The sequence below is a fragment of the Oncorhynchus tshawytscha genome, linkage group LG31 (assembly GCF_018296145.1).
Source record: "Oncorhynchus tshawytscha isolate Ot180627B linkage group LG31, Otsh_v2.0, whole genome shotgun sequence".
In the NCBI taxonomy this organism is placed as follows: domain Eukaryota; kingdom Metazoa; phylum Chordata; class Actinopteri; order Salmoniformes; family Salmonidae; genus Oncorhynchus; species Oncorhynchus tshawytscha.
This window is the reverse complement of record NC_056459.1, coordinates 21308687-21330969: the sequence shown is the minus strand read 5'-3', so window position 1 is coordinate 21330969 and position 22283 is coordinate 21308687. Positions and strand designations below refer to the sequence as shown.

The following is a 22283-nucleotide window of genomic DNA, read 5'->3' as shown; positions in this document are numbered from 1 at the left end:
TTGATTGGACATGGTTTGGAATGGCGCACACCTGTCTATATAAGGTCCCACAGTTGACAGTGCATGTCAGGGCAAAAACCAAGCCATGAGGTTGAAGGAATTGTCCATAGAGCTCCGAGACAGGATTGTGCCGAGGCACAGATCTGGGGAAGGGAATCAAAAAATGTCTGCAGCGTTGAATGTCCCCAAGAACACAGTGGCCTCCATCATTCTCAAATGGAAGAAGTTTGGAACCAAGAATCTTCCTAGAGCTGGCCGCACGGCCAAACTGAACAATCATTGGAGAAGGGCCTTGGCCAGGGAGGTGACCAAGAACCCGATGGTCACTCTGACAGAGCTCCAGAGTTCCTCTGTGGAGATGGGAGAACCTTCCAGAAGGACAACCATCCTTGCAGCACTCTGCAAATCAGGCCTTTATGGTGGAGTGACCAGACGGAAGGCACTCCTCTGTAAAAGGCACATGACAGCCCACTTGGAGTTTGCCAAAAGGCACCTAAAGGACTCTCAGACCATGAGAAACAGGATTCTCTGGTCTGATGAAACCAAGATTGAACTCTTTTTCCTGAATGCCAAGCGTCATGTCTGGAGGAAACCTGGCACCATCCGTACGGTGAAGCATGCTGTGAGGATGTTTTCAGTGGCAGGGACTAGTCAGGATCGAGGGAAAGATGAACGGAACCAAGTACAGAGAGATCCTTGATGAAAACCTGCTCCAGAGCACTCAGGACCTCAGACTGGGGCAAAGGTTCCCCTTCCAACAGGACAACAACGCTAAGCACACAGCCAAGTCAACGCAGGAGCGGCTTCTGGACAAGTCTCTGAATGTCCTTGAGTGGCCCAGCCAGAGCCCGGACTTGAACCCGATCGAACATCTTTGGAGAGACCTGAAAATAGCTGTGCAGCGACGCTCCCCATCCAACCTGACAGAGCTTGTGAGGATCTGTAGAGAAGGGAGAAACTCCCCAAATACAGATGTGCCAAGCTTGTAGCGTCATACCCAAGAAGACTCGAGGCTGTAATCGCTGCCAAAGGTGCTTGAATACTGGTTTGGTTTGAATACTTATGTAAATGGTATATTGCCATAAATTAGCAAAAATGTCTAACGACCGGTTTTTGCTTTGTTATGAGGTATTGTGTGTAGATTGATGAAGGGGAAAAAACTATTCATTACATTTTAGAATAAGGCTGTAACGTAACAAAATGTAAATGGTCTGAAATCTTTCAGAATGCACTGTATAGGGAATACGGTGCCATTTGGGACGAACCCTACCTCCTACGCTCTTCCGGATGAGGTGTTCAGAGTCCTCTGGTAGTCAAGCAAAGCCCTAGTGGAAATATTAAATGTTTTTACCATGATAGGGGGCATATTTAGAGTACTTCAGAGAGGAAGCGCAGCACTATATTATCTACTATAGACCTTTTGAGGTAGATTCCATGAACCTGGAGAATGTGCTGATATTATTCAAACTAATCCTTCACATATCTCAGGTGGAATGTTTTTTTCCTTGTAGCTGGGTGCAAGCAAATACATACCTGTAAGATAAAATACCTTCGTAGATGTCCACAAGAGGGTGACATATAACAACCAATGGCTAAAAACACTGACCTCTTGTATGTCTGTGAATGTTATTGCGGAACAGTCAAAAAAGATAAATAAATGTGCATTGTAGATGTATCATAGAAGTTTAAAATAATATAGTGCCTTGACAAAGGTAGGTTGGATAAATACAATCTGAGAGATGAGTTTGTTGAGTGGAATCCTCACCTCAGTTTCTTTTCCATTTTACTTGCTAGGCCGTATGCAAATCAGTTTTCATCTAAGCAATTACACAAAATAAAAGGCTAATGTATTATGGCCCCAGTATCACTTAAGCCAGAACAACTCTCTCTCCTTGGCCCAAGTATGCAGTGTTGAAACTAAATTGGCCTGGATGGTGAGCCATGAGCTATTGATATATCACTTACACTTATGAAGTGTCTCTTCCTCAAGCTGGCCTCTCCAGCAGGAATAACTAAGTCAATTTAATAGACTCCTTAATTGTTTTCAGCCCTGTATTAATCTGGGCCAGGGCCATGGGCGATGTCCCAAATGGCAGCTTCTTTTGACCAGAGCCCTATGGTCCCTGAATAAAAGTAGTGCACTAAAAAGGGAATAGGGTGCCATTTGGGCCATAATGTTTTCCTATTGTCATGCATTCCTAATGAGCTGGTCTCACAAGTCATCGCTCGCCCCTCTGGCCAGACTTGTCTAAGTTTTTGATTAATACCATTTGAAATCATCCCTCTATTTAGCTCAACTTTGGCTTAGAGAATGAGATGATTCGTGGAAGGAAAATATGTGGAGTTGTGAAGCACTGAATGCACTGTTATAGCCTGTCTAAATAACTACAGTACTGCAGCTAGAGCAAGGAGTTATGAGCTACAAAATATTATACTCCAGCATGTAAGAGTGGAACAATGGATTATTAGCAAAGGGTTCCATTCCATTCATGTAAAAGCAAAGAGAACCCCCTTAACATTCTATTTTAGAATTTGTTTGTACTGTAGCATTCATGTTGCCATGGAGAAGGTTCCAAATGCATTGTCCTCATTTCAGACATTTCACACCTTTTGTGTGGGCATGGTTATAGCTAAAAATAACAAAGATAAATATCTGTCATGCATAAAATGATTTAATAGGGAGCATAATCTGAGATGCACAGGAAAAGAGATGCAGCCATTAGGAGAAGAAGTGGATTGAAGTTATATACTGCACTTTAGTATGAGTGCAACTGGCACGAGAGTAAAGGACTCTGGGAAGTCGCTTCATGAGAGGACCATAGAGTGTCGAGAGAATGGCTACCTTCTCTCTGGCAAGAAGATTGGGACAGGTGCTTTCTCCAAGGTCTACCTGGGGTACGCTACCCCAAATAAGATCAGTAAGAACTACAAGCTGGCCAATGACCTGAGGAGCAAGAACCACAATATGGTAAAGTACTGTTTCTCTGACACATGTTTACCATGGTAAATCATTTTAAAAGACATTCTCAACTTCCTTTAATGTGCATAATACTAGCACTTTTTAAAAATATCCAGACCTTTATATTTGTTGGACATGTTTTATAACAATAGTATCTAACTAAGACTAGCACTGCAGTGACACTTTTAAAAACAACCTTGCTGTAATTTTTGTGAACTGTGTGGATGAGGATGTTCAACCATAAATTGTTCAGGTGGCTATCAAAATCATCTCTATCAACGAGGCTCCCCTAGAATACTCCAAGAAATTCCTACACAGAGAGATATATGCTCTGAACGCCACGTACAGACACCCAGGGGTGGTGAGTGTTGTTAAGGTATCAAACACCTAAAACTTCAGATTGATATACAGTACCAGTCAAAAGTATGGACACACCTACTCATTCAAGGGTTTTTCTTTATTTTTACTATTTTCTACATTGTAGAATAGTGAAGACATCAAACCTATGAAATAACACATACAGTGGGGAGAACAAGTATTTGATACACTGCCGATTTTACAGGTTTTCCTACGTACAAAGCATGTAGAGGTCTGTAATTTTTATCATAGGTACACTTCAACTGTGAGAGACGGAATCTAAAACAAAAATCCAGAAAATCACATTGCATGATTTTTAAGTAATTAATTTGCATTGTATTGCATGACATAAGTATTTGATCACCAACCAACCAGTAAGAATTCCAGCTCTCACAAACCTGTTAGTTTTTTCTTTAAGAAGCCCTCCTGTTCTCCACTCATTACCTGTATTAACCGCACCTGTTTGAACTCGTTACCTGTATAAAAGACACCTGTCCACACACTCAAACCTCTCCACAATGGCCAAGACCACAGAGCTGTGTAAGGACATCAGGGATAAAATTGTAGACCTGCACTAGGCTGGGATGGGCTACAGGACAATAGGCAAGCAGCTTGGTGAGAAGGCACGGGAGGAGGTCATGTGGTCTGATGAGACAAAAATAGAGCTTTTTGGTCTAAACTTCACTCGCCGTGTTTGGAGGAAGAAGAAGGATGAGTACAACCCCGAGAACAACATCCCAATGGTGAAGCATGGAGGTGGAAACATCATTCTTTGGGGATGCTTTTCTGCAAAGGGAACAGGACGACTGCACCGTATTGAGGGGAGGGTGGATGGGGCCATGTATCGCGAGATCTTGGCCAACAACTTCCTTCCCTCAGTAAGAGCATTGAAGATGGGTCGTGGCTGGGTCTTCCAGCATGACAACGACCCGAAACACACAGCCAGGGCAACTAAGGAGTGGCTCCGTAAGAAGCATCTCAAGGTCCTCGAGTGGCCTAGCCAGTCTCCAGACCTGAACCCAATAGAACATCTTTGGAGGGAGTTGAAAGTCCGTATTGCCCAGCGACAGCCCCGAAACCTGAAAGATCCGGAGAAGGTCTGTATGGAGGAGTGGGCCAAAATCCCTGCTACAGTGTTTTATTTTATTTATTTTACCTTTATTTAACCAGGTAGGCAAGTTGAGAACAGGTTCTCATTTACAAACACAAGGACAAAGCATCTGCTGGGCTGTCATCTACAGTTTTGCAACATGCAGGTCACACCATGTTACTCAGTTCTTGTCAGATACACACAAACAGGCAAGTAGATGTAGCAAGCAGTTGTTTACTCATGATTATGCTCAAGTGCACAAATGCAGATACTTCACACAGCCAACATCAGATAATATTTAATCATATATATATGGTACTGGCTATAATGTAAAACACAGGATCCCACACCAGCTAGCTATCTTGATGTATGTATCGCTGTAACTCCAATGCATTTGTTGTTAGCTACCTAGATTTTATTTTATTTATTTTTTATTTCACCTTTATTTAACCGGGTAGGCAAGTTGAGAACAAGTTCTCATTCACAATTGCGACCTGGCCAAGATAAAGCAAAGCAGTTCGACAGATACAACGACCCAGAGTTACACATGGAGTAAAACAAACATACAGTCAATAATACAGTATAAACAAGTCTATATACAATGTGAGCAAATGAGGTGAGAAGGGAGGTAAAGGCAAAAAAAGCCATGGTGGCAAAGTAAATACAATATAGCAAGTAAAACACTGGAATGGTAGTTTTGCAATGGAAGAATGTGCAAAGTAGAAATAAAAATAATGGGGTGCAAAGGAGCAAAATAAATAAATTAAATACAGTTGGGAAAGAGGTAGTTGTTTGGGCTAAATTATAGGTGGGCTATGTACAGGTGCAGTAATCTGTGAGCTGCTCTGACAGTTGGTGCTTAAAGCTAGTGAGGGAGATAAGTGTTTCCAGTTTCAGAGATTTTTGTAGTTCGTTCCAGTCATTGGCAGCAGAGAACTGGAAGGAGAGGCGGCCAAAGAAAGAATTGGTTTTGGGGGTGACTAGAGAGATATACCTGCTGGAGCGTGTGCTACAGGTGGGAGATGCTATGGTGACCAGCGAGCTGAGATAAGGGGGACTTTACCTAGCAGGGTCTTGTAGATGACATGGAGCCAGTGGGTTTGGCGACGAGTATGAAGCGAGGGCCAGCCAACGAGAGCGTACAGGTCGCAATGGTGGGTAGTATATGGGGCTTTGGTGACAAAACGGATTGCACTGTGATAGACTGCATCCAATTTGTTGAGTAGGGTATTGGAGGCTATTTTGTAAATGACATCGCCAAAGTCGAGGATTGGTAGGATGGTCAGTTTTACAAGGGTATGTTTGGCAGCATGAGTGAAGGATGCTTTGTTGCGAAATAGGAAGCCAATTCTAGATTTAACTTTGGATTGGAGATGTTTGCTCTCAACCAGCTTCATGAGGTAGTCACCTGTAATGCATTTCAATCAACAGGTGTGCCTTGTTAAAAGTTCATTTGTGGAATTTCTTTCCTTCTTAATGCGTTTGAGCCAATCAGTTGTGGTTGTGACACGGTAGGGGTGGTATACAGAAGATAGCCCTACTTGGCAAAATACCAAATCCATATTATGGCAAGAACAGCTCAAATAAGCAAAGCGAAACAACAGTCCATCATTACATTAAGACATGAAGGTCAATCAATGCGGAAAGTTTCAATTTGAACGTTACTTTAAGTGCAGTTGTAAAAAACATCAAGTGCTGTGATGAAACTGGCTCTCATGAGGACCACCACAGGAAAGGAAGACCCAAAGTTACCTCTGTTGCAGAGGATAAGTTCATTAGAGTTGCCAGCCTCAGAAATTGCAGCCCAAATAAATGCTTCACAGAGTTCAAGTATCAAACAAATCTCAACATCAATTGTTCAGAGGAGACTGTGTGAATCAGGCCTTCATGGTCGAATTGCTGCAAAGGAACCACTACTCAAGGACACCAATATGAAGAAGAGACTTGCTGGGGCCAAGAAACACGAGCAATGGACATTAGACCGCTGGAAATCTGTCCTTTGATCTGATGAATCCAAATGTGAGATTTTTGGTTCCAACTGCTGTGTCTTTGTAAAACACAGAGTAGGTGAACAGATGATCTCAGCTTGTGTGGTTCCCACCATGAAGCATGGAGGAGGTGTGATGGTGCTTTACTGGTGACACGGTCTTTGATTTATTTAGAATTCAAGGCACACTTAACCAGCATGGGTACCACAGCATTCTGCAGCGATGCACCATCCCATCTGGTTTGTGCTTAGTGGGACTATCATTTGTTTTTCAACAGGACAATGACCCAACACATCTCCAGGCTGTGTAAGGGCTATTTGACCAAGAAGGAGAGTGATGGAGTGCTGCATCAGATGACCTGGCCTCCACAATCACCCGACCTCAACCCAATTGAGATGGTTTGGGATGAGTTGGACCGCTCATTTGGGATGAGTGAAGGAAAAGCAGCAAGTGCTCAGCAAATGTGGGAACTCCTTCAAGACTGTTGGAAAAGCATTCCAGGTGAAGCTGGTTGAGAGAATGCCCAGAGTGTGCAAGGCTGTCATCCAGGCAAAGGGTGGCTACTTTGAAGAATCTCAAATATAAAATATATTTTGATTGGTTTAGCAATTATTTGGTTACTACATGATTCCATGTGTGTTATTTCATAGTTTTGATGTCTTCACTATTATTCTACAATGTAGAAAATAGTACAAATAAAGAAAAACCCTTGAATGAGTAGGTGTGTCCAAACTTTTGACGGGTACTGTACACTACCATTCAAAAGTTTGGGGTCACTTAGAAAAGCTCATTTTTTGTCCATTAAAATAAGATAAAATTGATCAGACATACAGTGTAGACATTGTTAATGTTGTAAATGACTATTGTAGCTGGAAATGTCTGATTTTCAATGGAATATTTACATAGGTGTGCAGAGGCCCATTATCAGCAACCATCACTCCTGTGTTCAAACGGCACATTGTGTTAGCTAATCCAAATGTATCATTTTCACATTGTAAACTCATTTATCATTGTAAACTGTCCTGATTAAAGAAGCAATAAAACGGTCCTTTAGACTAGTTGGGTATCTCCATTGAACATGCCTTTTAGTCAAGGAATAGGCCTAATCTGGCCCCGGGAAACTGGCCCTTAGACACCTAAATGGTTTTGCAAGAAAGTTTTGATGTGATGTCAAGCATGCACCTGCATCCAGAGTGTGTACCATAGAATGTGTACCATAGAAGTAGAATCATTAGGTAAATAGATTCTATTTATGTGGTGGGTACTCTACTTTTGAACAGGTCCAGCTGTATGACATGTTCCGTTCACTGAAACGGTTCTATCTGATTCTGGAGCTGGCTCTGAGCGGAGACCTTTTAGAACACATCAACGCCGTGTCCCATAGCAGAGGCAGCCCGGGCCTCAGTGAAGAGGAGGCTCGCAGGCTCTTCAAACAGATAGTCAACGCTGTCATGCACTGTCACAACAACCACATAGTACACAGGTAACCCCTCACTGTCACAACAACCACATAGTACACAGGTAACACCTCACTGTCACAACAACCACATAGTACACAGGTAACACCTCACTGTCACAACAACCACATAGTACACAGGTAACCCCTCACTGTCACAACAACCACATAGTACACAGGTAACACCTCACTGTCACAACAACCACATAGTACACAGGTAACACCTCACTGTCACAACAACCACATAGTACACAGGTAACCCCTCACTGTCACAACAACCACATAGTACACAGGTAACACCTCACTGTCACAACAACCACATAGTACACAGGTAACACCTCACTGTCACAACAACCACATAGTACACAGGTAACCCCTCACTGTCACAACAACCACATAGTACACAGGTAACCCCTCACTGTCACAACAACCACATAGTACACAGGTAAATCAAATCAAATGTATTTTTATAGCCCTTCGTACATCAGCTGATATCTCAAAGTACTGTACAGAAACCCAGCCTAAAACCCCAAACAGCAAGCAGTGCAGGTGGAGAAGCACGGTGGCTAGGAAAAACTCCCTAGAAAGGCCGAAACCTAGAGAGGAACCAGGCTATGTGGGGTGGCCAGTCCTCTTCTGGCTGTGCTGGGTGGAGATTATAACAGAACATGGCCAAGATGTTCAAATGTTCACCTCACTGTCACAACAACTACATAGTACACAGGTAACACCGCACTGTCTGTCACAACAACTACATAGTACACAGGTAACACCTCACTGTCTGCCATAACAACCACAGTACACAGGTAACACCTCACTGTCTGCCATAACAACCACAGTACACAGGTAACACCTCACTGTCTGCCATAACAACCACATAGTACACAGGTAACACCTCACTGTCTGCCATAACCCCATAGTACACAGGTAACACCTCACTGTCTGCCATAACAACCACAGTACACAGGTAACACCTGTGACCTGTGTTTGGTTGCTGTGGTATTACTGTAAACTACGATATGTGATTGTTGTAGCAGTCATGCACTCACATATCGTAGTTTACAGTAATACCACAGCTGCTACAACAATCACAACGTAGAGTACAGTAATACCACAGCAACCACAGTGCCTGACTGCTACAACAAACATATATCGTAGTTTACAGTAATACCACAGCAACCACTTAGTGCCTGACTGCTACAACAATCATATATCGTAGTTTACAGTAATACCACAGCAACCACTTAGTGCCTGACTGCTACAACAATCACATATCTTAGTTTACAGTAATACCACAGCAACCACTTAGTGCATGACTGCTACAACAATCACATATCTTAGTTTACAGTAATACCACAGCAACCAAACACAGGTCATCAAGCACTGTTGCTGCCTGACACACCCACAATAGTCACAGGTAATATAGTCACATATGTCAATATGTCTTGCATTCACCGTGACGATTTCCTTTTCAGAGACCTGAAATGTGAAAACATACTGTTGGATGAGCAAGGATTTGTGAAATTAACTGGTAAAATAACCATGCACTCCAATAACCACCTCACCAGACAGGTTTTAAATCCAGCCTATGATAAAACCATGTGCATCACTGACTCTGTGTGTGTGTGTGCTTGCGCTGTGCCTGGCAGACTTTGGCTTTGCCAACCACTACACAGACAGGAGTGCTCTGATGAACACCTTCTGTGGTTCCGTGGCCTACACTGCCCCAGAGATCCTACTGTCTCGCAAATACAACGGAGAACAAGCGGACCTGTGGAGCCTGTGAGTCATCAGACACACATTCTGTCCAAAATGGCACCCTTTTCCCTATTTAGTGCTCTGCTTTTGACCATGGGCCCTGGTATAATGTAGTGCACTATATGGATTAGGGAGTCATTTGGGACACAGCTTCGACACAAGTCTCACAGTTTAATAGCTATACGAGTTTCATTCCACAACTTCTACAGAACAACTTTTCTCATTGATCCCAGTGCACCTACATACTAGTTGCTTACTGTATATACTGACAGTCATGTTATCAAAAAAAAATCACACGGTCAAGGGGGCATCACATATTCCAAGTGTGATAGTTTAACACAACTGTTTTCTGTCTTCTGCTTACTGGAAGTTAGTTGGCCATGTATCTCCTCTCCATCTCCAGAGGGGTGATTCTGTATGCAATGGTCACAGGGAAGCTGCCCTACCATGAGAAGCATCCCCGCAAACTGGTCCAACTCATCAGGAAAGAGCTGCCGTTCCACCACCCAGTTTCTTCAGGTATTCTGCCAGCAATGAACAGGGGCCATAGTCATAAAGCATCTCAGAGTAGGAGTGCTGATCTAGGATCAGGTCCCCAGTGTCTATGCAATCTTATTATTTAAAGATTTAGGAAACACGACTGATCCGAGAACAGCACTCCCACTTTGTGATGCTTTGTGGATACGGGCCCTGGTCTGAGAAATGTGTTTAAAAATATATATAACACTGTTTGCTTTGGAAAGAAAGAGTACCCAAACGCATTCCAGCCCAGCTTCAAAAAAACAAATGCCCTCATCAATTTCTGAAATTTGCATCTGTATGATTATTATAGAACGATAGTAATGCAAAGTGGATTTTTGGGGGGGAGGGTGTGTGCCTGTCTTTACTTGTTGACATGTGTATTAATTTAAAGTCAATAAAAAGACGTTTGTCATAAAAAGCTCCAGTCCTAATGTTCCCTGGCTGTCTGTGCCCCTCCAGGCTGCCAGGACCTGATTAAGAAGCTGTTAGAGTGGCAGCCCACCGCCCGCCTGCCTCTGGACCAGGTCAACACACACCAGTGGATGATGCCATCCATGACCGGCCCGCTCTACAAGCTGCGTGCCACCAGGAGCGACATCACTCACAAGAACAAAGCCTTGGACAAGAAGCTTAAAGACGGTGAGATTTTCCCTCTGTCACTCCATAAATGGTGCCCTATTTTCTATCTACAGTGGCAAGAAAAAGTATGTGAACCCTTTGGAATTACCTGGACTTCTGCATAAATTAGTCATAACATTTGATCTGATCTTCATCTAAGTCACAACAATAGACAGTCTGCTTAAACTAATATCACACAAACAATTATACGTTTTCATGTCTTTATTGAACACTGTGTAAACATTCACAGTGCAGGGTGGGAGAAGTATGTGAACCCTTGGTTTTAATAACTGGTTGAGCCTACTTTGACAGCAATAACCTCAACCAAACGTTTTCTGTAGTTGCGGATCAGACAACGGTCAGGAGGAATTTTGGACCATTCATCTTTACAAAACTGTTTGTTCAGCAATATTCTTGTAATGTCTGGTGTGAACCACTCTCGAGGTTATGCCACAGCATCTCAATTGGGTTGAAGTCAGGACTCTGACTGGGCCAATCCAGAAGGAGTATTTTCTTTTGTTGAAGCCATTCTGTTGTTGATTTACTTCTGTGTTTTCGGCCGTTGTCCTGTTGCATCAACCAACTTCTGTTGAGCTTAATTTGGGGGACAATGATTCCAGATAACAATAACCATATTTATTTGACGAGATCCATGATTTTGTTTTCCTGTGTTCCCCATACTCCCTTTTCTTACCTAAAATATATATTCTGGAGTCTTACATTCTCCTGCAAAATGTCTTGATAAACTTGGGAATTAATTTTTCCATTGATAGCAAGCCATCCAGGCCCTGAGGCAGCAAAGCAGCTCCAAACCATGATGCTCCCTCCACCATACTTTACAGTGGGGATGAGGTTTTGATGTTCTGTGTCTTTTCTTCTCCAAGCAGTGTTGTGTTCCTTCCAAACAACTGAACTTTAGTTTCATCTGTCCAGAGAATATTTTGCCAGTAGCGCTGTGGAACATCCAGATGCACTTTTGCAAACTTCAGACGTGCAGCAATGTTTTTTTTGGACAGCAGTGGCTTCTTCCGTGGTGTCCTCCCATGAACATCATTCTTGTTTAGTGTTGTCAACAGATGTTAGCATGTCCCAGAGATTTCTAAGTCTTTAGCTTACACTAAGATTCTTAACCTTATTAATCATTCTGTGATCTTGCAGTCATCTTTGCAGGACGGCCACTCCTAGGGAGAGTAGCAACAGTGCTGAACTTTCTCCATTTATAGACAATTTGTCTTACCTTGGACTGATGAACATCAAGGCTTTTAGAGATACTTTTGTAACCCCTTTTAGCTTTATGCAAGTCAACAATTCTTAATCTTGGGTCTAATGAGATCTCTTTTTTTCAAGGCATGGTTCACATCAGGCAATGCTTCTTGTGAATAGCAAACTCAAATTGTGTGAGTTTTTTTTTTATAGGGCAAGGCAGCTCTAACCAACATCTCCAATCTCATCTCAATGATTGTATTCCCGGTAAGCTGACTCCTGACTCCAATTAGCTTTTGGAGAAGTCATTAGCCTCGGGGTTCACATACTTTATCCAAAAATATAACCATGTGTGTTATTAGTTTAAGCAGACTGTGTGCCTGTTGTTGTGACTTAGATGAAGATCAGATCTAATTTTATGACCAGTTTATGCAGAAATCCAAAGGGTTCACATACTTTTCTTGCCACTGTAGTGCACTACTTCCCTATAGTCTGGTTCTTTCAAGCAAGTTAACACCATAATTATTCTAGATGGCATGACATTTTTGTAAATGACTGTTATACATCATGTAAGTTAGATATCTAGCAGTATGTGAAATACTACTACTATGGTTCTTTGTCTATATAAACCAGCTTCAGCAGGTAGCCTAGTGGTTAAGAACATGGGCCAGTAACCTAAAGGTTGCTGGATTGAATCCCCGAGCCGACTAGGTGAAAAATCTGTCGCTGTGCCCTTGAGCAAGGCACTCAACCCTAATTGCTCCTGTAAGTCATTCTGGATAAAGTCAGTCTACCTGGCATGTTGAAATACAGAGCTGACTGGATGTGTTATAAAGTCAGTCTACCTGGCATGTTGAAATACAGAGCTGACTGGATGTGTAATAAAGTCAGTCTACCTGGCATGTTGAATTACAGAGCTGACTGGATGTGTTATAAAGTCAGTCTACCTGGCATGTTGAATTACAGAGCTGACTGGATGTGTAATAAAGTCAGTCTACCTGGCATGTTGAAATACAGAGCTGACTGGATGTGTTATAAAGTCAGTCTACCTGGCATGTTGAAATACAGAGCTGACTGGATGTGTTATAAAGTTAGTCTACCTGGCATGTTGAATTACAGAGCTGACTGGATGTGTTATAAAGTCAGTCTACCTGGCATGTTGAAATACAGAGCTGACTGGATGTGTTATAAAGTCAGTCTACCTGGCATGTTGAATTACAGAGCTGACTGGATGTGTTATAAAGTCAGTCTACCTGGCATGTTGAAATACAGAGCTGACTGGATGTGTTATAAAGTTAGTCTACCTGGCATGTTGAATTACAGAGCTGACTGGATGTGTTATAAAGTCAGTCTACCTGGCATGTTGAATTACAGAGCTGACTGGATGTGTTATAAAGTCAGTCTACCTGGCATGTTGAATTACAGAGCTGACTGGATGTGTTATAAAGTCAGTCTACCTGGCATGTTGAATTACAGATCCGACTGGATGTGTAACAGGCCGCTCCTGCCACTCAGGCCCTGGCACCCTCACCCGTTCATCCTTCAGACACACCAGCCTGCCTGAGAGGCCCCAGCGAACTGTAGTGGCCCCCCACTACCTCACCGGGGACAGCAGCGCCGGCTGCCATCGCCGTGAACCGCCACAGGAGAAGAGAGAGGAGCCGCCCTTCCCCAAGCCCCCCTTGGTATCCCCCTGTCGGCTCCTGATGAGACCCACCCAATGCCAGAGCACCAACACCAACCGTCTCTTCATGACCCGGCCCCGGCCGCCCTTCGCCCCAAAGCCCTTCCACAACCTCCCCAACTTCAGGAAGCCTGGCTCGGCCAACAGGCAGCTGCATAGCCCCTCAGGCAAGCTGACAGCAGCCGCACCCCCAACCACCCTCTGAGGTGTTCTACTCCTCGGTACTAGCCTAGGGGGCTGCTAACCATGGACTTCTTCCATGTGCTCATTCAAGTGTGATGGAAACATTTTGGGATTCGTACAGAAAACAAAATCAAGGACATACTCCTTTCGTTAAAAATAAAATTACATTATTTTCATCGATTTAAGACTTTGGTGCGAAATTACATGGTGTGAAAATACAATTGGTTTCAGATTGCACACAGTCCTTCCGAGTCCTGATTTCATGCCGTTTGTTATCGTGATGTCAATCATTTTCTGTTAAATTTGAGTTAGCAGTTGGTTCCATTGTTCGTAAGATGGTTTACCAGTTTAAATGTAGAAAAGACCACCTTGCTACATCATCCTCACTATGCCAGCACACTGCTGGGACTTGTCTGGATTTAACAGATCTTCCTGGTCCTTCTCCAACTGCTCCTGCTCCTTGGCATCCATGTCTTTGAGCTTCACCTCCACGTCCTCAGGAATCTCCACCTCCAACAGGTTCTCCATGTCTGGCTCTGGCTCATCCCCGATCAGCACCTGGCAGAGACATGTGCATACACACGTGGATAAAAACACACACATAAAAAAAATGTTTTGACCCCAACTCTCAGTCGAATGCTGCCTTGGCTTTAAGATCTCCCTTTGGCTACTTTAGGTGAAAAACAGAGACCAAAATATTCCAATGACATCCTCAACATTACCGCAGACTGTAATTGACAACAAATTAGCCCTAGAAATGTGAGAACGGCATCGGGACAAGCTCCAAACAATTGAAGAAAAACTTAGTGGAAATAAAGTTGGTTTTTTAAGTAATATGATAAAACGTTACAGCCTTGTTATCCACAAGATTCAGCATAAAAAGCCCATTAGTCTTGGATAAATATCACGCTCGGATTTCAACGTTTTATGACAGTGATTAAAACTGGCTGGGTAGCTAAAGACTGAACTTGTGCCTCTGGACCACAGTTCAAAAGGGATCTCCGAGCTGTTATGGAGTGTATCAGGGTTTTATTTTTATGCGAGACCGAGTGACATCTTTTCCACTCGGTCGTTCCCCACTACAAGACTGCCACCGCAGTGCAGTGCAGGCACTAGGCAGGAACGGAACAGTGGAAGCTTTTTCCAGCCAATCAGAACATCCTGCCCTGCGTCCCAAATGGCATCCTATTCCCTATATAGTGTGCTACCTTTGGCCAGGGCCTATAGGACCCCATATAATGTAGGAAATAGGTTGCCATTTGGAACGTGGACTCTGTTTTCTTAAACCTGCCGATGCTGTAAATTTCAGCACTCAGAGTACTGAGATGTCATGAGATTCATTGGCGCCATAGACCGGGTTGTCTTACCAAGCACAATAAGAAGTCATGAAAAGAAAATAGTTCTTCCTGAATGTAACAGTTACCAAGGTGCAACAGAGGGTAAACGCAAGTAAACGCAGTTCACACATTCTTTTCTTTCAACCTTTTGCTGAAAAATGCATTGAAAGTATAGTAAGAGTTACCTTTTTCACTGCGTCCGGATGATCATAGTAATAACCACCTTTTTCTTCTACCACTATATAACTGCCAAGGTGCCATGACGACAGCTGGGACACCCCAGCTCTGGACTGGGTTGTGAATAACATCACCAGCAGCTCACCATGAGGTTGCTCTGTATTGATTTACTATGGTTTACCTTAGTACAAACATAAAAATGTATGGAAGTTATATTCATAGTTTACCTGTATGAGCTTCTCACAAGCAGCGGCCACATGAGGCTCCTTTTCCCAGTTGTGGAACTCCCTCATGATGGCATAGACATTCTTGGCCTTCAGAATCTGCCTACCTACTTTGGTAGCTGTCAACTGGGTGCAAAAGAGACACACGTAAAGATATGAGCATTTCCAGCAAGCAAACTGGTTTTTTTTGCTGTTAAAACCTTTTGGATTATACAAGTGTTGGTGGAAGCATGGCATTGACATTCTTGGCCTTCAGAATCTGCCTACCTACTTTGGTAGCTGTCAACTGGGTGCAAAAGAGACACACGTAAAGATATGAGCATTTCCAGCAAGCAAACTGGTTTTTTTTGCTGTTAAAACCTTTTGGATTATACAAGTGTTGGTGGAAGCATGGCATTGACTCGGGGGAGGCAGCGTAGCCTAGTGGTTAGTGTTGGACTAGTAACCGAAAGGTTGCAAGATCGAATCCCCGAGCTGACAAAGTACAAAATCTGTACTTCTGCCCCTGAACAAGGCAGTTAACCCACTGTTCCTAGGCAGTCATTGAAAATAAGAATTTGTTCTTAACTGACTTGCCTAGTTAAAAAAAAAAAAATGAAACTCCAGGTGACACCAACCAGTATCATGGTCTCAATGAGCATCTTGCGAATGTCGGGATCCTCCTCTCTTTCCTTGTCCTCTGGTAAGTACTGGAGGTCGACGGGTAACCCTTCATTGAATAAGAACAAAGTACCATCAGTACTAGGCTATATTTTCAATGCAGATATCTTTAAGTGCAGTAGCAATATACGGTGTCTTCGGAAAGTATTCAGACCCCTTTACTTTTCCCACATTTTATTACATTACAGCCTTATTGTAAATTTGATCGAATAAAAATCCTCAATCTACACACAATAACCCATAATGTCAAAGCGAAAACAAGTTTAGAAATACCTTATGTAAATAAGTATTCAAACCCTTTGTTGTGAGACTCAATTGAGCTCAGGTGCATCCTGTTTCCTTTGATCCTCCTTGAGATGTTTATACAACTTGGAGTCCACCTGTGGTAAATTAAATTTATTGGACATGATTTGGAAAGTAGCACACCTGTCCCACAGTTGACACTGAATGTCAGAGCAAAAACCAAGCCATGAGGTCGAAGGAATTGTCCGTAGAGCTCAGAGACAGGATTGTGTCGAGGCACAGATCTGGGGAAGGGTACAAAAAAAAATGTCTGCAGCATTGAAGGTCCCCAAGAACGCAGTTTCTGAATGTCCTTTAGTGGCCCAGCAAGAGCCCGGACTTGAACCCGATCAAACATCTCTGGAGACCTAAAAATAGCTGTGCAGTGACACTCCCCATCCAACCTGACAGAGCTTGAGAGGATGGGAGAAACACCCCAAATACAGGTGTGCCAAGCTTGTAGTGTCATACCAAAGACTCAATGCTGTAATCGCTGCCAAAGGTGCTTCAACAAAGTACTGAGTAAAGTGTCTGAATACTTCTAACTGTGATATTTCAGTTTATTTGTAACACATTTGCTGTCATTATGGGGTATTGTGTGTAGATTGATGAGGAATAAAAACAATTCAATCAACTTTAGAATAAGGCTGTAACGTAACAAAATGTGGAAAAGTCAAGCGGTCTGAATACTTTCAGAAGGCACTATATCTATGTTTAGCTAGCTAATAAATACCACATACACACACAGTATGTATTATGTTGTTTACACTACTGAGTGTGGGCCTTGTGACGCCCACCATCTCTCTAGGAGCTTGACTCTTCTCCGGCATCTCAGGCTGCTTAGGCTACTATAAAGACTGGTTAACATTAGTATGTTCCACAAGAGTGAAACATATAAAATAGTTAGAAATCTGTTTTTGTGTTCGCCGCCTTTGAACCGACGCTGAGTACAGCACAACTTCCTTAGAAGGATCTAAAACAGTTTCCATTTGGGGCCCCTCTAATCTGACTTTAGCCTGATGTGAATTGTGTCTACTCATAATGCAAAATAAAAGAGGGTGGTGCCCTGAAATTCCACCTGTCATCTGTACAGAACAAACACACTGGCCCCTATGGACGAGAGGGCCACTGCAGCAGACATGGTCATGTCCCAGACACAAAGTCCTTTTAAATTTTTTAAAAATCACTCTGTATTTGATTGTTTTTCCAGATACAACAGGGATATGGGAGATAGAGTAGGGGCCAGTAGATGTCTGGATTTGTAGGGGGGGTTAAACCGCAATGTCACTCAGACAGGAACAATGATTTACCTTCATTCTCCTCATCAGACAGTTCCTCAGGCCCAGCGAGAGGCAGCAACAGGAAAGGCAGAATGTCCACTGCATCACTCAGCAACCACTCATGATGAGCTGGGAAGAAGAAAAAAAAGTTGAGATGCAATTGAGATCTTCCCATTGATTACAAGGTAAAAGCTCTACATATCTAGAGCATTTATCGGAAATTAATCCTACTCAATTCAACACAAAACAGGCATGAACTATGAAGGTTAAAACTGACTGTCGTACACCTATTAAGATTCTGTGTCTTCCCTACCATGATCAAAGCAACAATTTCTCAGAGTGCCAATGACTCCCCCTCGTCTGATCGTTGAGGCCTGGTATTGGGTGTAGGGAAGGAGCCTCTGAACTACACACCTGTGGAACATTTTAAAACACACACCACACCACACACACAGATTGAGTGGTCTTCCATAGGCAACATGCTGGATGATCAGCAAAAGAAAGGAAGCACTTTTTATGGGGCAGAAAAAGAAAGCACCAGGCCCATATGCATTAAGCGTCTCAGAAAAGGAGTGTTGCTGATCTACAATCAGTTTATCTTCTAAATCATTATAGACACTGAATACAGGACTGGTTTTACAGCTCTCCAGGCCTGTATAGCATTGGTGTTATTGGATTATGAGAGAAGTCAAAGACAGTCTAGCCCTGTATCTCAAGAGCTAAACACCCAGCCACTGACCTCTCCTTATCCAGGATAAAGTGTCTGGTCTGGGGCAGCTGTGTGAGGTTGGAGAGGAGGGGGCCCAGGTAATGGAGCGATGCCTGCTTGTTGTAGCCCTCAGTGCAGAAGATGTCCACTACCTGTGCCAAACCTATCTCCTGCTTCTGCATAGCCTTAAACACCTCTTTACACGTCTTCACATGCCGCGACAGGTTAGTGAGGATCGTACAGATACGGTCCGCAAACATAAATTCTGGGTCCAGGAGGTTTTTAAACAACATAGGGATGAAGTCCGAGTCTTTGATCAGCAGTTGGTGCATGGTCTCATCAGCCGAGAGGTTGATGAGAGAGTGGTAACAGTCTTTGACGATAGCGATGGAGGGGTCGGTAGTGAGGGTCACCAAGGCTTTAAGGAAGTCAGGTTTTGTCTGTAGGTAGCGACAGCCGTCCCTGTTGCCAGAGAGGCCCAGGATGTACTCTGTAGCCTGGCCCTTGACGTCTGGCCTGGTGTCCAGTGTGAGGAAGGACAGCAGCTCTTTGGCCTCTACCTCACTCAGCATGTTGGTAGTCAGTAGAAATTTTGTAATCCAAATCTTAAGAAATCCCAAAGTTGACACAGGGTTACAGTTCATCACCTGTAAAGATAACTATCTACAAAGAGAGAGAGAGAAGAAAACGAGAAGCAATAATAGCTAACGTTAGCAAGACAATGTACCTAGCTAGAACACAACATAAACATACAAGACAGTTGCGAGGTGCATCCAAAACAAGAACCCCAGCAAGCTGACACAACATAGTCCGTAATATAAATAGTGTTAAAACTCATGCATGATCATCACTGTGAGTCATTTCGATCCTTGTAGCTAGTTAGTCGGTCGAAATTAGGATAACGTAAGCTAGGTTCTAACTCATCCACAACCACACGACTTTATTGAATGTTAAAAATATATAAAACAAAGTAGCTAAAAAAAAAAACGATCGTGTGGTTCTGTAAAGTTGATAAAATGTTGAAGCACACTCACATCATCCTCATGCGCCTTTCCATGCGATAAATACGTACTTCCGTATTTTTAAATGACATTTTACATCTCTAATAGGATTAAGGATAACCAACATATACCCGCCCTCAAAAGTAATCCTTCCTTCTGATTGGTTTTTACTTCCTCAGCAGCCTTCCATTGGTAGATAGGTGGACGTCACTTTTACAGCGCGCTAAAATTGTGGAAATAACTGCTCCGTACAATAGTTAGCTAATTCATTTTCCTGGTGTAAGAAGCTGAATTAAACCCTTTAAGGCAGCGTTTAGGATGATTTAGTATTGCCCGCAGTCAGGTAAGAAACGTCAGACTTATTTCGTTTGAGATGACGGCCTTTTGGGACTTTTTTAACCCACTGTTGTAGCTTTAGCTCAGAGAGCCAGATGGCTAAGGCTAGATGTGTCTGCTCTCTGATTTGACGTTGTTTACATTCTCATATGTGGCTCTTGTCTGAAACCTTAGGTAGCTACTACGTTTATAATGAATGCTAACAATGATTTGGAGTATTTACTGTCATGAAAGCCAGCTGTTTGGATACTGCTGAAATCACTGACTTCTATATTTATATAGATAACGTTACCGTTCACTTTCACAAACTCTCTGAACTCTAGTCTAACATGTCATATTTACAACAAATTGCTACCGGCTATAATATTAATTATTCATCATCTCAGCAAACTGATTCCTACAAGGTCGATAATATCTGTGGAAGTGATGGCTCCATACAATGATGTCAAGATTCTTTTGAAAACCTGGGATCATTTGTTCAAGAACATCAAAGAAAGCCCAACAACGTAGCTAGCTATGTAGCTAGTTATCTATTCAATTTGTGTATCATGCATTACTCGGAGACCACAGTAACTAACATATTGTCTTTCCCACTCTGACTTGTTCTATTATTCAGGGTGATATTGAAGGAGCCCCAGAAGAGACTAAAAGTAAGTGCATATCAATAATCAACGGACTCCCTGCATTAACAGATCTCAAACACAGGATCAATATATTGCTGTCCTTAGGCTTGTATTCGTTAAGGAACACTGTAGCAAAACGTTTAGCAACAGTTAAACAAAAACAAGTGTTTCTTATTGGACAAATTCAAATCAAATCAAATCAAAATTCAGCTAGGTCTCTCCGTTTTGGTCCGTTTGCTTCTACTGAATAGGACCCCAGGTATCCTACTATAATTCATGTCAGTTACTGAAATATGTTGCTTTGAATTTTGTGTTTCTGCGTGTGTTCCACAAAGAATATTGAACGCTCAAGCAAGCAAATAAATGGGCACACAGACCCAACACCTACCTCACAGCCTCAATCATCTGAAAAGGTAGGTTACATTCGGTTCAGTATAATTATATTGTTATAAATCTCCTTAACTCCAGTTATAATTTATTAACTGTACTTAAAGCTGCAATTTGAGATTGGTACATACATTTTGGGATTTTTCAAATAATGAATATACCCATTGACTGCTTTGTTGCAGATTTCCCATTTTAATATGTTTTCTCTTTGAAGGACTCAGGTTGCTGGGGCACTCAGCTGAACTGTAAGAGCATGCCGGTGGCTGCCCCCAAACTGACTCTGACAGCCAAGGAAAGGGAGTCACTACAGCTGGAGCTGCGGGCAGACAGACATACCCTACAGCTGGAGCTGCGGGCAGACAGACATACCCTACAGCTGGAGCTGCGGGCAGACAGACATACCCTACAGCTGGAGCTGCGGGCAGACAGACATACCCTACAGCTGGAGCTGCGGGCAGACATACCCTACAGCTGGAGCTGCGGGCAGACAGACATACCCTGTTGTCCCCTCTGCCAAAGCCAGCCAACACACGTCAATACCCCCTGGCCTCTCCAATGCAGACAGGGAAAGAACACCCAGAGCAGCTGCCGGAGGAGCTCTTTGAGCCCCTAACAGCCTTTGCGCCCTCCAAGCTATGGTCTCCTGCAGTGGGTTATCCTCATCATACAGACAGGCAGGCAGCAGGGCCCAGCAGCTCAGACAGACCTTCACCAAGAGGCTGACCTCTGCATTTGATGAGGTGGGTGATGCAGAGTAGCCGGTTGTGGGATATTTGTCTCTTGCCGTGGAAGCGGCGATGAGTTCACCGCATGCCAAAAGGGGAGGCGCTGGCAAGGGAGAGATCGCAGGACGCGCCGCCAGTTCCTTTGTCACACCTTCCAGGCAGAACGAAGGGACAACTCTCCTGAGGGAGAGGGCTTCCAAGAGTACCATGCCACAGGATCTGCCTTCTCCTGACGAGCACCAGCCCCAGGTTGGTGGTGGCGTAACGTCTGCAACAGACCCCGCCAGTCTGTGGCCCGCTGGACAACGCTCCTCATTAGGGTCTGGCTCTGGAGGAGGAGAGGATGAAGAAACCAGATCAGGTCTCAAAGGACAGGCAGAGGGCGGTACGATAGAAGAGACCGCCGTCGGCACCACCACTGCCAAGAAATCTCGAGTGAGGGCCAGACAGGGCCGGGGAGGAGGGGATGTGGAGGAGGCAAGAGTGTTAACACAGCCACCGCAGGCCGATGGTGATGAGCTCGGATTGGAGAAGAAGGGTACAAAGAAAAGGGGTGGAAAAAGACAAAGGAATCCTGACACAGATGGAGATAACCCTGCAGGCACGGAGAAAGAGGAGTGGGTGGTGAAAAAGACAAAGGAATCCTGACACAGATGGAGAGAACCCTGCAGGCACGGAGAAAGAGGAGTGGGTGGTGAAAAAGACAAAGGAATTGACACAGATG

The 22283-nt window shown here is 43.5% G+C and overlaps 2 protein-coding genes and 1 long non-coding RNA gene across 4 annotated transcripts; 2 read left to right on the top strand and 1 right to left on the bottom strand.

The window, feature by feature from the left end:
* The first annotated feature begins 2744 nt into the window (after positions 1–2744).
* LOC112229232 (testis-specific serine/threonine-protein kinase 5-like) lies at positions 2745–13840 on the top strand. The gene is made up of 8 exons (XM_042309831.1): positions 2745–2968; positions 3213–3320; positions 7675–7877; positions 9326–9381; positions 9500–9632; positions 10012–10127; positions 10590–10769; positions 13467–13840. The coding sequence occupies exons 1-8, from the start codon at positions 2762–2764 to the stop codon at positions 13838–13840; spliced, it is 1377 nt and encodes a 458-aa protein (XP_042165765.1). The 5' UTR covers positions 2745–2761.
* A 123-nt stretch (positions 13841–13963) lies between these two features.
* On the bottom strand, positions 13964–19579 carry hgh1 (HGH1 homolog (S. cerevisiae)). 2 transcript variants are annotated; one of them, XM_024395405.1, is made up of 7 exons: positions 19522–19579; positions 18518–19150; positions 18092–18192; positions 17809–17907; positions 16174–16265; positions 15560–15682; positions 13964–14376 (listed from the first exon to the last, which is right to left on the bottom strand). In XM_024395405.1, the coding sequence occupies exons 2-7, from the start codon at positions 19129–19131 to the stop codon at positions 14191–14193; spliced, it is 1215 nt and encodes a 404-aa protein (XP_024251173.1). In that variant the 5' UTR covers positions 19132–19150; positions 19522–19579; the 3' UTR covers positions 13964–14190. The 2 variants fall into 2 exon arrangements, with proteins under 2 accessions (XP_024251173.1, XP_024251174.1); XM_024395406.1 differs by lacking the exons at positions 13964–14376; positions 15560–15682 and adding an exon at positions 15689–15842.
* A 115-nt stretch (positions 19580–19694) lies between these two features.
* Positions 19695–22266, top strand: LOC121838708. The gene is made up of 4 exons (XR_006080517.1): positions 19695–19831; positions 20441–20474; positions 20783–20860; positions 21049–22266. It is a non-coding gene; the product is annotated as an uncharacterized LOC121838708 (long non-coding RNA).
* Positions 22267–22283: the final 17 nt, after the last annotated feature.

Bases quoted from the DNA above. Each gene is read 5' to 3' on its own strand.
- LOC112229232 (XM_042309831.1), top strand. From the start codon at position 2,762: ATGAGTGCAACTGGCACGAGAGTAAAGGACTCTGGGAAGTCGCTTCAT. The intron at 3,321-7,674 runs GTGAGTGTTGTT...ACTTTTGAACAG, and splicing joins CGTACAGACACCCAGGGGTG to GTCCAGCTGTATGACATGTT. The intron at 10,770-13,466 runs GTGAGATTTTCC...CCTGCCACTCAG, and splicing joins GGACAAGAAGCTTAAAGACG to GCCCTGGCACCCTCACCCGT.
- hgh1 (XM_024395405.1), bottom strand. From the start codon at position 19,131: ATGAACTGTAACCCTGTGTCAACTTTGGGATTTCTTAAGATTTGGATT. The intron at 17,908-18,091 runs GTAGGGAAGACA...TCTTCTTCCCAG, and splicing joins AAATTGTTGCTTTGATCATG to CTCATCATGAGTGGTTGCTG. The intron at 14,377-15,559 runs GTAAACTATGAA...TGTCTCTGCCAG, and splicing joins CTTGTGAGAAGCTCATACAG to GTGCTGATCGGGGATGAGCC.